Below are 16,287 nucleotides of genomic sequence, written 5' to 3' on the forward strand. Positions count from 1 at the left end.
ACTTTGGGTGTGTTTCACACAGTGTCAACATGACGTCATTTCAGTCTTATCTTCCCGTCAAATTGATTCGTGTCTTGTACGGCATCAGTGGCGAAAAAAATCAACAAATACATGCTCGTGTCTTAGTTGCCAGGCTCAAAGAAGTCTTACGATTACGGTGACAGCACGTCAATTACTGCAAGGCACCATTCACATTCCACATCAAACTAAATGCTCTTTTGATAGAAACAATGTAGCCTTGACGCAATTGGATGATTTTCGCATCTACACTCAAACCAAAAAGCAAATCATTTTGAAACCTGGAGGCAGTGGTTCTCTAGGAAGTGTCATCGTTCGTTTCCTCCTCAAATGGGATACCAATGCCCACAACGTTCTACCCAAGAAAAAAGCCACTCCCAAGAATGTCAAACAGACCCAGCAGAAGAAAAGTAGCAGTGGTGTCCAGACCAGGTCACAGTAACAGAAAAAGAAAAGTCTACAGAAAAAGAAAAATAAAAGCCCCCAGAAAACAGCTTCTTCCCGCAAAATCAAAGTCCAAGAGATATCAGGCGTGTTACAAGATTTACTGAATTAGTCCAAGCAATAACTCTTCCGATTTAGTCCGTTGAGAACCCCTCCACGACGAGTGATACCTGTCATCAAGTTGATACGACGTAAAGACAATCAATGGCGTCGCATTCGAGTATAAAAAAGACCTGTGGTAAAGGATGGGGATCAGTGTTTTTGTGATCCTGAACACCTAAAAATGTCCCCTACAAGAAGTGCACACCACTCTCCGGCTAAAAAATGAAAGAAAAGGAACGGACTTCTTCCTCGTTTAACCAAACGTTGGAACGTGTTGTCTGTCCTGCCCAAAGCTCATTCATCCATGCAAAAACAACTCATTCAAACATCCTCCAAAGATGTCGTCGATACCGTGTGTGAATGTTGCCTGTATGTCTTGAACGGCACGATACCTTGTCTCCACATAAGAAAGAATGCTTAGCCAAGCATCGACACGTTCTTCGCCAAATGGTCTAAAATAAAAATAAAATACACATCCTTCAAGAGAAGACGATGTTGATACAACGCGGAGGAATCTTTGCCCATGTTGTTAGAACTCGTGCTGAAAGGAGTATTGGGAACAATGCTGGGAGGACTCATGGGAGCAAGATATAAAAAAGAACCAGAAGATACAATGGATCTCTGGAGTCAAAACATCTCAGACGTGACCAGAACAACGTTCCCAGCATTGGCCTCCCAATCATCATTTAACCCATATGCCCCAGTTACAACACGAATTGCAATCGTTGATGGATCGCAAAGGTACGATCAACTGTTGCAACGACTGCAACTCTTTAACCAGAGAGCTTTATACGAAACAGATCTGCCAACTCTGACAGATTTTAAGACCCTGATGAAAAGTGCATCACCATCACCACCGTCACCACCATCTCCGGCGGTCAAGACAGGCGCTGTGCCATGAATGCCTGAGGAAGAAGAGGTACGAGAAGTCTTTCAAACACAGTCAGCAGCTCCCATTACTAATAAGATTGCAGCGTCCTTGTTTACCCCTTCCCTCACTCCCCAACGAGAAGAAATTAAAGTTTAGGTTAAAAAGATGATGTCCACTCTTGCTTCGACAGATGTCAAAAAGAAAGAAGGGAAAGCGGAAGTGAAAATAGAGAAAACCAAAACAATCTCATTACCACCACCATGACTGCCACCACTACCCTCGACTTATACTCCCGTGGCACATCGGACCCGTAAAGCTGTTTCCAAACTACCATTTTGCTCCATTTAAAGTAGCATCAGCAAAGAGTGGATGAATTATTAACATATGGAGACGTTGTTAGCCAGCATTCACTACGATCTAGCCCATCCTGCATGTTACGAAGGAGGTCAGAAATTATATCGTGCTGCAAAAATCCGTCTGAAAAGTCTCCGTTTACATCAAGTGCAACGATGGTTACAAGAACTAGCCACATACACTGTACACATTCGTCGAACATTTTTCAGAAGTCGCACCCGAGTGGATGGAATCGATCATTAATGGCAAGCCGATTTAGTCGATGTCTCTCATTATGGCCACCTATAATCGTGGCTACAAATATTTGTTTAATTCTCTGGGTCGTGCCATTGACTTTCTAATCGAGCAGTGAGTTAGTGCTAGTCCTCAAACTGGTGCTGAAACAAGGTGGTCTTCACCCTCTTCGATGGCAAGCCGACAAAAGCACATAATTTCTGAACCAAGCTTTCCAAAACAAATTAAAGAAGCGAGACATTTGTTTTTTCACCACTGAGAATCCCCGAGCCAAAGCCATCATCGTGGAATGTTTTCAACGCACCTTGAAAGAACGCACGTGGAAATAGTTTTAGCATCAACACACTCTCAACTACATCGACGTCTTACCGCACCTAGTCCAAACTTACAACCAATCTAAACATCGGAGCATGGGATTTGTCCCCCAAGAAGTGACTCCCGACAACGAAGTAACTATATTTTTTAGCTTGTTTGGTACGTCCCGACGATGGCTGTCCGGAAGAAAGGTGGAGTGTTGGCATTCGTTTCAAGGTGGATTCTAATACGACCAATGACCAGGAAGGTGTAAACACCTATCACGTCCACCGCAAATTTGTACTTCATCACCATTTACCCGTCAGTAATTCGTATATTAACACTGTCAACATTGCTATGAAAGGAGATCTGAGACAAAATATTCCATTATCCAAAGGAAATGTCACGGTGAAACTCCATTTTCGAAAATGTTTCTCTAGCGAGTTGTAAATCATGTATCCAGTGTAAAGAGGAGTCGCTCGACAGCGAAGACATGGTTTAGGACATATTCTGAAATCGGCCTTTCGTCCGGTGGCCCATGTTTTGAAACCGATGGTGACACGAGGATTGTACGCTTTGAAAGATGCCGCATTGCGCATGGTAAAGGATTTCTCCAAAATGTCATCATCGATAATCAAAACTCCAAAGAAGCTTTCAAGAGAGTATGCAAAAATGTCTTGTTTCAAATGGGCAAAGACATTTTGGGCCGATGAGAAACTCTTATAAATGCCATGGACGCTACCAAGTCAGGCATTCCTGCTTCCCTGGTGCCACAGAAAGGACAAGGCAGAAAGAGACGACGAAGATACCCTTCCAGAGGACTTCACACCGCTAGAGTTAGAAAGACCAAGAAGAGAAGAACAGTCCGTGACTTAGACGTTTTTCGTTATTAAAACAGAGAGAAACAAGAAAGAAAGAAAATGATGCACAGAGACTCTTGCGCCTGTTCCAAGTCGGAACTGGATCTGTTTGCCATGCCACCAACCATGATGACGATACAAGAATCCCAATGGGTAGAATTTCATCCCGTCTGCTCTGTCAAGCACTCAGGATCAGCTCCCTTCGAGTTTGAAATTAAAGGACAGCCCGAAGAATCGATCTGAATAGCAGTTACTTGTACTTAAACGTAAAAGTGATCGACACATCGACGGACGGTCCTATAAAAAGGACGAAGATAAAGTAGACCCCGTCAACAATTTTATGCATTCTTGCTCAGTGGAGTGGATTTGTACTTGAATAACAAACTGATCAGTAGCAGCATGGACACATATCCTTACCGAGCGTACCTGGAAAATATCTTGACGTACGGAAAAGAAGTCAAGAACACCTATCTGGATGATTGTGTGGTATCGAAACCTGACACAGCAGGCAAATTCAACGATACCGATTTGAGTACAGATAAAGAACCAAACCATAATGTTGGATTCAAGAGTCGACGAAACAAAATCAAAGGACCCAACAACATTTTAGAACAGATGGATCGTTTGCATTAGACATGTGGTTGCAATAGACGTATTTGCTGAACGGTGTTGTGTTTGCCTTCTACTATCCTTGTCCCTAGCATGCCCTATACAAATTCACCATTGTCCCTAGACATCCCCAACCAATGTTAAACTTCCCCTTGTCCCATCAGAGTCCCGCACATGTTAAATTTCCCCATGTTAAATTCCCTTTGTCTCTATACGTTCCTTTGGTGTTTTTCCTTATATGTTCTTCTTTGCCCTACGATATCAATATATGTCGATGTGTTGTGTATATGTCTATATCTCTCCTGTATTTGTCTCTCCCTAGAGTAGCGCGTACTCAGGTTAGCCACTTGCAACATTGTTGCCAGTGTTCCAACTGAGGTCAGCTTCTTGCTACATTGTTACCAATCTTCAGTACCGAGACGTCACCTCACCTGTTCCATTCATATTGTCCCTATACAACAACTCCACTTTCCCTTGTCGCTATACAGGCTCAATATTCCCCATGTTAAATTTCCCTTGTCGCTAGAATTGCCATGGGTGATCTGAAAAGTCTTGTCGCTAGAGTTGCACAAGGGGGCGTATGTCTGTAATGTATTTTCCGATTGTCGCTAGGGTGCCCCACTTTACTACTTACATTATTCATGCAGGTAAGAAGTAACCAGGCATTATATATCAAGTATCATATGAAACACAACATATAATGAAAAAGGTATAAAACTACAAAACTTCTCTGAAATAAATTAATATCAGAAAGAAACTTTGTGAAGTAATACAAATCAGCAGCGAAATGTCGCAAACGGATGACACAGAATGCTGAAAACTGAGGTAAATCAAGGTCTCATTACATTCAGCTACGAACCAAATTTGAATGAAGTCCAATAATAATTAAGGGGGATATTGTGCGACAAGAAATTTGGGTGGCTCCGACAATCAAGGACTATAACTCAACAATAACGTATAATGCAAACAATCTTATAAAGGTCTCATAAATATCCGACTTTGTTATATACCAATACATTTTCTATAAAAGAAAGGCTCGTAATTTTACAGTCAAATCTCAAAGGCAAGAAAATGATACTGTGGTTCTGCAAAGACGTTCCGATTGACAGCAGATGTATTTGGAACCTCCTCTTCTCTTTGCCATGCGAGTCGAATAAGGAGCAATCGGAATGTCATCGGCTTTTTCCGTTCCATGAAAGCAAAACCCTCTGTTATTAATAGCCTTTCTGGACTAGCCCATGGCTTGTACTACGTCGTAATAACATTACTGACGCCATAATCACTATATTACTCGTCGACACTAAGAATAAAAGTAAGCAAAATTTTCAGGCTATAGAAACAGAATAACCATTTTCATGTTTTTATTAATTTAAAAATTGCATCAATAACATTGAGAATACAAATTGGTGGATTATCATTAATTGTTTAAATGTCGAGCAATATTTTCAACACTTTTCATTTTATAAGAATCTATCCTTTCACATCTATCCGGTTGTTCGTCCGTCAGATTCTTACTAGTTGGGAAATATCACTAAGATTACCTCCGACTCGCACCAGAAATAGACTTTATTTTCCCCACTGAGACTCGGGTGTACATGTAGATACACTTTCCAGGCTGGTAAGTTTTTGTCGGACGAACATCCAGCTAGATGCACAAAGAACAGATTCTTATTAAATAATAGGTGTTCCAAATGACAATGCCGTTTGAAAAATCAATTAAATATATATACTGTTAACTTTTCTCAATTTATTCCAGCAGCTTTGTACTAAAACAAAATTGAAGAAATCATTCTGTTTCAAAAACCTAAAAATATTGCTCCTGTTAATGAATGCACATCATCAAATCATTACGACGTCATGGAGTCACTTGTTTGAGGTCAGCTAAAAATGATCATTATTTGCACTGAAGTTTTTTTTTAAACCATGGGTTTCAAAAGGCCGAGGACATTACGACTGATAGTAGATGCAAGGGGAATTTAGCTTTGTAGTGAAAGATATATCTATATTTAAATAATACAATAGCATAAATCATTAAAAAAACAATAATTTGGACCCATCCCCACCCCAACCCCCAAAAGACGGATTCTCTGATATATAATTCTTGAATGTGGACAATGAATTTAGTGACATTACATTTTAAACTGATAACAGATTCAACACGGAACGGTGGCAGTGCATATTTGCTACTTGAAGTAAGTGGTGAAAGTAGACACAAGAAAACGTCAATGAAATTCTCCGCCAAGACAATTAAAGGAGTATACAAAAAGCATCGATGCAAATTTATTTTGTAAGTAAACAGTTGGATTAAACTGATACAGTGCGTAAAATGAACTATTAATTGAATACAACAGCTTCAAATGAATATAAATAATGACGTGTCATTTATAAGATATAATAACGAAACAAACGTATTAAATAACACTGAAGACATAATCCCATATTGGAAGGTATTACTATTTTAATTAATTACTATTATGATACCTTATTAATACGACAGCCTTCTAATCTTTCTTTTCAGTAATTGCATTTTAAATGATTTCTTGCATTTTTTTTTTTATAATAAGTTACCAGCATGGACAAATATGCTTATATAATATACAGGTAAGTTTAAAAAATAAAGCATTCAATGTAAACTCTGTACCTTTGTCATTATGAATAACAAGAGTCCCTCAAAGAGTGAATTTCCAGGAATCCGAGTTAGGACCGTATTTTCTTTTTAACTGCTGAGTGTTGAAACCATCTTGGTATTCTTGAACCAAAAAAGATTTAATGATGGCCGCCACCTCGCCTTATTGGTCGGTAAACTCGGCATCATTTTCGTCGAGATGACTAGGTATCTTATATAGTTTTTTTGGTGAAAACCTCGTGTCGATATGACCATATTGTCAAGAGGATTAGAGATAGTAGTAGTTTAAAGATGACCATAATGGTGACCATTTTGGATGCCAGATCGGCACAAGTTTCATCTAAGGCTAACTAGAGACCATAAGGAGTCAATTGGTGAAAATCTCATGTCCATATGATTTTTCTTTTAGGAGGAACAGCGATAACAAATTTATTACCATGGCAGTCATATTGGATGTCAGATTGGAACTATTTTAGTTTAAAACATCCAAAATTCGGAACACTATGGTCTCTTTCTGATGCGAGTGACAAAAAACACCGAAGACGTTCCGTGGTGCCAAACTAAGCTTATAAGAAGTCGTTTGGTGAAAGCCATGTCAACACAACCATCCATTTTGAAAGAGTATCGATTACACGATTTTCGTGAACATGGTGGCTATATTGGCGGTCAGATTGGCACCATTTTCATTTATGACCGGCCGGAAAGAAATAAGAAGACTTCGGGTGAAAACTCGATGTCAATATTACTTTCCGTTGAGGAGTAAGAACGACAACAAAATTTTCAAGATGTCTGTCATTTTAGATGTTAGATTGGTGCCAGGTATCATAAAAAGTCTTTTAGTGAAAACCCCCATGTTCATGCTACCATTCGTTCAGGTGGAGTAGCGATAACAAGATTTTTTACGGCCGCCGTGGCGGTGGCAGTCATATGAAACACACCGTTTTCATTAGGACCAACTAAACCTTGGAAAGAATGTGTGTGCATTTGTGTCAGGTTTTATGACAATGGTCAGAGTAGTTTAGGAGAAATAGCGGCAACAAACTTGTGTTAATGGACAACGGAAAACAGAGTATCGCATGAACTTCTTTGGGCTGTGACCAGTAGAGCTAAAAGTAAAATTGAAATACAGCACGTACATTTCTCTTAACTGACTAGAGAACCCGTCTAGTTCGGGTATGCCAGCGTTTGGTTATGTGGATATTACTGACCTTGGGGGCCCCGAGTGGCCGAGTGGTCTAAAGCGTTCTCCGTTACTGATCACTGCCATCTCACCTCTGTCTGCGTGGGTTCGAGTCCGGGATTCGGCCAATGTGGGTATGTGAGAAAGCTTGCCAGTAGCTTCTCGTGGGTCGATGGTTCTTCCCGGGGTTTTCCCGAGTTCTTCCTCCACCATTAATACTGTCCGCCATGCATAGCCTATCATGTGCTGAAAATGGCGTTAAACCCCACAACAACAACAACAACATTACTGACCTTACTGAGCATAAAAAAGGAACATGAGACATGGGTTCGGTTCAGATCAAAGACTTGTCTGGATACTTGGGGTTTATATAAAAGGAATTGCGCTGTAAATTCAAAAGTATATGATCGTTAACCATGAAACAGATATAAAAAAGATATCCATTACCTTCTATTCGTCAAGAAAACGATTTTTATGAGCATAATCAGTGTTAATACTGTCCCTGTGATAATTTAATGGTGATTGTAAATGTAATTCATTTGTTTTTGTAATAGACAATACTGATAAAATATCAAACTGTATGTCTTGCCTCAAATCACCCCAACCATCATCATGTAGCTACCATACGATGGCGAAAATAATGGACACATGAACAAGTCCAAAAAGTTAGGTCAAATGTGCACATATATCAAACGACAACAGGAAAGAAAAACAAATCTTAAATACTAGTGAACGCGAGCTAAGAAGACTGGTTAAACATGTTCTCTGGTCGTCATAAACATTCTGGAGAAATTTTTCCATGACATAAAAAATAGCAAATGCTAGAGTTGGACTCTCCAAAGAAGGCAACTTGAAATGTCTAGTCATTAAGTATTAGATGAGAAACTTAACTTCTTAACGTTGAATCAATTAAAACAAAATACCCAACAAGTATTATTAGCTCCGTTTTTTAAGTGATTCAGTATATTTCGTCCGAATTGAAAATCATTAAAGAAAGACAAGTGTGTATATGTTGGTATGTGGTCACGCATTCCTTGCGTTGATTTCAGTGGTACATGTCTTTTTTCCAACTAGTACCACGTGCCTGGAGAATCATCATGGCGCGAGTATAGCATGTTCCTGTTCGCCTGTATGTCAGCAGAAACCGCAGTCACAGACACATTCGAAGGTGTAACATTACCGTATTTTGTTGGAGTTTCACCCATTCTACTGTACGGTTCTGGTGTGCAATTGTAAGGGTCTGAAATACATTTTTTAAAATATGATATAATAATTTTAGTGTTTTATGTGCACTAAATGCATCTCTCTCATACACACTCACAAGCATGCACGTACACACACACAAACTTATTATTTGCATATACATCTATTTGTAAACCAACTCTGCAAAAACGCATGCGTTAAAGTGATAATTCCTACGATTTCTAAACACAAAGCAAGTTGTAAGGTGTAATAATGTTCTAGTCGAATACTAGAACGGCAGACAGTCAACAAATAAGTTTTCATAAATTGTTTAGTGTCACATTTGCAATCATTTACAAACGGAATCTAACATATTCCCACTAGCAATTTCCTAAAATATATATAGTTCACGAGTTAGATTTAACATATAGTACTATAGATTACATTGCTCCCTTCCCAAAAATAAAAAAATTCAACCAGATCTGTGGTTGCATAATCAGCTAACGTTTACTACGTCATTCTTTATATAAAAAAGTATTGATGTTATATGTGTCTTCGTTGTCTTTTTGTTTTAGGTTTTGATGTTGTTCTTATTTTGGGATTTTTGTTATTGTTGCTATTGTTGTTAGAACTATGGGTTCTTTAGACCGGGCATTGCATAAGGTCTTTATATAATGTTATCTGCAAAATACTAATGTAAGAAAACCTATAACGCAATTAAAAGTCTGCGAAAAGAAACTAAAAGTGAATTTACCTTTGAATGGCCTGCCAGTTGTCAAGGTTGTAGCTAGTGGTGGAACAAGAACAAGAGGGTAATTGGGTTCTGGACTGTAAAAATACAAAGACGTTTTTTTTTTGTTAAGTATGTAAACCAAGTACTGTATACCTTTTATATATCGTCCTGCTACACAGACATCAAGGCTGCAATATTGGGTTACATGGGTCACATTTTCTTTTATTGAAATGTAGCTATGGATGGATGGATGGATGGATGGATGGATGTCGTATTTTATTTAAATGACTGGAAACTGTCTCAGAAAAATATTTAAGCAAAGCTTAAGAATCTTTTCGAAAAATATTTATCTCTCATCGAAACAATTATCTTGTCGGAACTCTTAAACATTATTCATGTTCCCTAGATATGAAAGATAACTTTCTATTTTTACATAAAAATGACGGTAAGTTTGCAGAGTTTGATTAATATCTTGCTTTCTGTTCAGTATAATTACATGATATTAACTTTTTTCGTTCAATATACTTAAATGTTATTAACATTTTGTAGTTGTCAGTTCCAGCACCACCACCCCAACCCACCCCAACCTCTCTCTCTCTCTCTCTCTCTCTCTCTCTCTCTCTCTCTCTCTCTCCACTACCTTTGAAACTATTCATCATTTTATGTCATGATCAAACAGTCATTAAATGTACTAATTGTTGGAATAATCCCATTTTCAAGTTACATATACATGAATTAGCTACATCCCCATATGTGTTGCACAACTCACTGTGGCAAGAATACGCTACAAATGTTTCTTCGTCTTTCTTCTCATTCTTTCTTTTAATTGTTTTCAGATATTTATATTGTCTCGTCTTTTGCATACTTAGATAGGATTATAATGTAAACCTGCTCGAAACTGAATTATCGTTTGGGGATTTTCAAGTTGTATTATGTATTTGATCAACGTTCTTACTTATTCACATCATGACGTAACCCTGAACTCACTTATGTTCGAGTCTATGTCCATGGCTGTATTCCATACATTCATCAACTCGCGCAAAGCTTGTTTTATTTTTCCTCTCACTTGAATGCCCGAGTTCAAGATTATTAATACGAAGATATCAAATTCTAATTATAATTTTCATTATTGTTGCAAAGGTTTTAAAAACCAAAAAATCTTACACATATCCTGCTTAAATTGTGTGAAGAAAAAGAAAACCCGTTAAAGACGAACACTAAAAATGCAAAAAAGATCATACAAAATTATGAATTCTAATTCAATCGGACAGGGAACAAAATCAGTAGAACAGCATCGGCCACGCCTTTCCCACTTATCTATCAAGGCATAGCACCACTCTACTCTCCATATCACACCCCACTCCATACTGTGGATTAATGTAAATGTTCGGAACAAGTTCAGATGTATGAATTAACCATTCCTGTTATATATCGAATTGTGATGTTTTCTACTTACACTGTATAAATGTTGCGCCACATTACTCATGCATTGGCGCATGCGCGCCTTGCTCGCAGAGGGTGTGATTCGTCCACTGTCAATATAGTGAGGACAAAAGAAATATGCAATTAGTTACAGACAATAACAATGAATGTTAAGTATATGATGATGATAGATTTAGCCAAATGTAATGAGACAGTAAACTTAATTAGGACATATTTCATTACCGATCTACGACGCAACATGTCCCCTGGTCAGGAAGACACTTTCCATACGTGTTGTACCGCCAGCACATGCAGCACATGTACCCAGTTATGACACCAAGCACTACCCCAGCCAGTACAAACATCAAAACGTTCAACGAGTTCTCAGAAAACCACGAGTATCCAGGTGGCGGTTCCGTCGTTGTCGTTGTCGTTGTAGATGAGTACGTGGACAGAGAAACTGTTGCAGTGGCAGTATTAGCTGGTGATCCGCCATCGATGGCTAAGATGCGGAATGTCCATAGTGAGCCGTACTCCGCATCAATTAAGTACCGTAAGTAAATGTTTGAACCATTGAATTCAAAGTATTCCCCACCAGTAAATGTGGTGTCAATGCTGTATGTAACCTCATTATTTGGTGATGTAGCATCTCCATCGGTTGCAGACACTGTTACAAATGACGTATTTACAGTAATGTTTACGCCTGCTATGAATGAGTAGTTGGAAGCAAACACTGGACTAATATCGTTGATGTCGGTAAATGTGATACTATACGTTGCCGTGGCACTTAGCCCGTATTTGTCAGTGACTTTTATTTCGACATCCATCGTACTTGACAACGTGTCGCGGTCATAGTCCTGCGACAGGGTTATTGTCCCATTTGTGGGATTTATATATACATAACTGGCCCCAGATCCACTTCCGGTCTTGTCCCACGTATGAACCTCGTTCACATCTTCGTCTCCGATGGTGAAGCTGGGATGACCAATCAGAGTGCCGGCCTGAAAGAATAAAACATGTGATAGGTTCTGACGTGGAGTTTTGCTTATTTATGTGCTTAATATGTTCCTAGTAAAATAATGTTTGGCAAGGGAACTATTTTTTGTTAATTAAAAAAAAACTGTCTCAAACATGAATCGATTAAATAATTTAAAAGTATTTAGAATATAAAGGGAACTTTGTCCATGACACCAATATTTGCTTTTATTCTAAAGAACACTTGAATTTTAAAACATAAAATAATCGAGACAGCGAATGCAAATCGCTAACTTCAAAACAAAATGAAAGAAGTAAACTGCTCACAAGAACCATTCAGCTTAAAAAGGTTGATAAATAATGATAAAAGAAAATAGCATGTGGATTATAATATTTTTTACTCACGGGGCTTTCTGGTAGTGAGAAGTACTGGATGGTGGTGCTTGGAATAAAATATGGAGCTTCCGCCACGTTTTGAACTACAACGGAAATGAGGACCGGTCCTCCTACTGCTACCCCGTCTGTTGCCGTACAATAGATGTCGTACTGCTGCCGCTGTTCGTAGTCTAGCACGGTAGTGACGGCAGTATATATCTGTCCCGCTGGATCAGAGATGGAAAATCGGCTTGGATTAGATACTGAGAAACAACTCATGATACTAGAATTGATAGATGCAGCAGGTCAGACGATATACCCTACCCAGGTCAGACGATATACGATATACCCTACCCAGGTCAGACGATATACCCTACCCAGGTTAGACGATATACCCTACCCACGTCTGATGATATACCATGCCCCTGTAATATGGTCAGTTATTTTAGACAATGTTTAATAAACCTTGTAAACTGCGTTGCAGTGACCTAGTCTTGGCACTGTACATTAAGTTCATTCCAAAATCCATCCACGTTGCTGCATTGGTGGTAATAAGTGATAAGGTGTTTAAGTTGGGACATATACACAATTTTTTCTATGTTAAATGAAAGCTAAATAATAGGTCACATTACTATAGTTTATGTGTAAGACATGCCGCAATCACTAGATGGACTAGACTTCGAGTTTTGGTTTAAGTGGCTGTATGGGAAGAGTTACAACCCAGACAGGCGAACATACCGAGAAAGGCAATGTGGTACAGACAAAGAGAATCCTTTACATTTCTCCCTCATTGTGGTTTCAGACGGGATGTTTGCCCCTCCAAGTTTTTTTATTTATTATTATTATTTATTATTATTAAAAAACAACGCCACTACCGTATATAAACCTTCTACTCAAGACGAGGCTAGCATTAAACAAGAAGTGTGTGTGTGTGTGTGTGTCCTGAGTGTGAGTTTTGGAGAACGAGATTAAAATTACACATAAGACAGTAAGCCACCCACGATGTTTGAATAGTGATGTGAGGTATGGATATTGATGTGAGGTATGAATAGTGATGTGAGGTATGGATGTTGTTGCGAGGTAATCGTTGTAAAACCTATCACCAAGAGATCATAACTTTAACGAGACGCCCTTTTAAATGATATATTGTGTACTTTCGATGACTTGTAACAATGGGACCGCTAGTGATAAGAAGTTAACAAAATGTCCCTTTCTGTGTCCCGAATCAGTGATTTTACGCAATATTGACGATGTCTCAGAAAGCAGGAAACATTGACCAAGTTTTGTTGAGCGAGACAAGTTGGTAACAAGATGCACACACCTGCAATTTTAACACACCTGTAATTTGTATCCCAGAGAATGTAGTCTTAAATAAGAGTGACAGCTTGCATTGGGAGACACATGCACGCCCAAAAGTATAAGCAACGTATATCCTATAAATAGCCCGCAGGGGTCAGAATAGGTAATAGTCAGGAATTTATTTTTACAATAATGAAAATAATAGTGTGTAACGAAAAGACTAGGAGAAAACTCACTCTGGATGGAGTATGTGAACAAAGTAGATGAGTTGCTAGGACTAAAAGTACACGAGTACGTAACGACGTCTGTGCTATCTGCGTCTGTTGCCGTCAACGTATGTAACAACGTCCCCCCTGGAGTTCCGCCTTCTTCATTCTTGTTTAAAATAACCGGGTAGGTTCCAGAAAATACGGGCGTATTGTTCCCTATAAATAAATAAATAAATATTATCGGCACTTTGAAGAAGAAGAAACATGATGATGATGATCATTATCATCATCATCATTATTATCATCACCACCATCATTGTCATTGCCATCATCATTATCATGTAGATATAAAATAAAATATAAATGGTTATAAGGAATAATTAAAAATCGGCACTTTCTACTGCAAAATAAATGGTAAAGGCCTAATCAAAAACCACTTTGTTTGATAGTATGTGTACATGGTACTAAATTAGGCTTTCGTAATCAAATGTAAAAATAAAGAATTCCTTGCAATTATTATCCTTGTAGTTATTTTTACACTGTTTGTCTACAAGCGGAGAAGAATATACCTTCAGTCATTAGACACTACACTAGCGTCTGAAACGTAGAGGGTAATTAACATCGTAAGAACTTACCGTAAATCAATCAAGTTTAAGGTACTCTTTTATCGTGTTAGGAGGTGAGCGATTTGTCAGAGAGTAATGTCATCTTCAGCCATAAAACTCGCTCACTTACACATAAACACACGCATTCATAGAATAGCATCAAATATCACACCTGGCCTGCGAAAGTAAATGCCCTCCAGAATGTTCTGACAGATCCAGAATTTCGCGAAAATCCTAGCAGATCCAGATTTTCAGAAAACAAGCAGGTAAAGAAATTTCAGATTATTTTGTCTCTATTTTGATCATTTTATATTGCGGTTGGGGAAGGTAATGATAGATAGATAGATAGATAGATAGATAGATAGATAGATAGATAGGAACGAGGCGCAAGAACAAAATTATAAAGATGAAGAAGACGGGGAGGCGATCTTACAACGTTTAAATTGATAAAAGCAATTCTTTAGCAGATTACAATTTAATAGCTAGATGCAATATACAGAAAAAACACATAAAACATTTCCTTACTCTACAATAAGTCATTTTACTAGCATTTATAAATATTTCTAAAACAGGTACCCAAACTTTGAACATTACTCCCCTATTTCACCTATGATAATCAATAGTGTCGTCATTGACTTTGTTATTGTCAATACTACTAATGCTGATACTACTACTATTTATAATAATAATAATAATAATAATTATTATTATTATTATTATTATTATTATCTTTCATTTTTCATAGTATCCCAGACGTCTTTTGAACAACAAGGAAAAGACTTTAGAAACTGTAAATAATAAACGGACTTACCCTTGCAAGCAGATAAAAGACTGAGAAGGCATACGAGGTTGTAGATCAAAAACTTGTGTTTTCTTGACATTCTGATATTGAATGTAACCAGAACTCCAGAATCAATTCCAGATTGTTAGAGACATGGAAAATGCACATAAAAATCAATTATCCTCACATGGGATATTTGAAAACACAGTAAAATGTTGTTCAACATTGATCCAGTTAAGATGTTTAAATTATCAATAGAGTTTAACCATATTGTCTTTTGGTCACGTGGTAAAATGGCAGAACTGACGATGTGATGAGTGGGTAAACGTACAATCTTGTTAGGTTGATAGGTGGTCACTTTAAAGTGTTCATCCTCTCCCGATTGCAAGGCTTCTTTCAATACCCCAAAGTTGACCACACGACTGGTACGATAATTCAGAGTCAGTCCTTTCACTTTGCACGAACAATTTACACAAATATCTTACTAGGTAACAAAATACGGCTCTAAGATAAGCAATGGCCAATATTTCTGGTTAATCAACCGAATGGTGATTTAGTATAACAGAACAATGTCCTATACGAATGTTAACAATTACTAGATGACCCAGTGCAACCAACATTCCCTGATTCTGGATAAATGTATACTCCTTACCTATTCAATTATTGTTAAGTGGTTATAGTTTAAAACTTATTAGAGCCTTCTCGTTATGTATTTAGGCAACACAAATTGGCCACATGTGAAATTATGCTTTTGCCTTTTGTGTGAAATAAAGTCTTTTACGGTTAATTATATTCATTTTTTGTAAGTCGTCTACTTTTTACAAGAATTATATTTCTTTCTCTCTTTTTCATGAGAGCGGTCATATTCTTTTTGTCCTGTCTCTCCGTCAGAAGCCACACGTGTCAAATGTAGCCTCCCAGCACATTGCAACAATATTAAATAAAAACAAAACTTGACACAGACAAATTCAATTTGGTAGGTATGTTTTCATCCGCATTAAGATAATTGGAGTAGATTTTTACGCCTTATTATTTTTTTTAAAACATGTTTTAACGTTTATACAACTTTTACAACTTAGTAGTCTTTCATCAATGCCAAAAAAGGATATAGGAA

At 37.9% G+C, this 16,287-nt stretch overlaps 1 protein-coding gene across 1 annotated transcript; it reads right to left on the reverse strand.

Annotated features, from left to right (window-relative positions):
* Positions 1-5,927: 5,927 nt before the first annotated feature.
* Positions 5,928-15,577, reverse strand: LOC149783380 (protocadherin beta-14-like). Its single transcript, XM_089933102.1, has 6 exons — positions 15,204-15,577; positions 13,815-14,003; positions 12,310-12,506; positions 11,173-11,930; positions 9,529-9,602; positions 5,928-8,832 (listed from the first exon to the last, which is right to left on the reverse strand). The coding sequence occupies exons 1-6, from the start codon at positions 15,271-15,273 to the stop codon at positions 8,663-8,665; spliced, it is 1,458 nt and encodes a 485-aa protein (XP_089789228.1). The 5' UTR covers positions 15,274-15,577; the 3' UTR covers positions 5,928-8,662.
* Positions 15,578-16,287: the final 710 nt, after the last annotated feature.

The sequence above is a fragment of the Sinohyriopsis cumingii genome, chromosome 14, assembly GCF_028554795.1.
Source record: "Sinohyriopsis cumingii isolate HCF-2022 chromosome 14, ASM2855479v2, whole genome shotgun sequence".
NCBI classification, from domain to species: domain Eukaryota; kingdom Metazoa; phylum Mollusca; class Bivalvia; order Unionida; family Unionidae; genus Sinohyriopsis; species Sinohyriopsis cumingii.

Bases quoted from the DNA above. Each gene is read 5' to 3' on its own strand.
- LOC149783380 (XM_089933102.1), bottom strand. From the start codon at position 15,273: ATGTCAAGAAAACACAAGTTTTTGATCTACAACCTCGTATGCCTTCTC. The intron at 14,004-15,203 runs GTAAGTCCGTTT...ATTTATTTATAG, and splicing joins TCTTTTATCTGCTTGCAAGG to GGAACAATACGCCCGTATTT. The intron at 11,931-12,309 runs GTGAGTAAAAAA...TTATTCTTTCAG, and splicing joins TCTCACTACCAGAAAGCCCC to GCCGGCACTCTGATTGGTCA.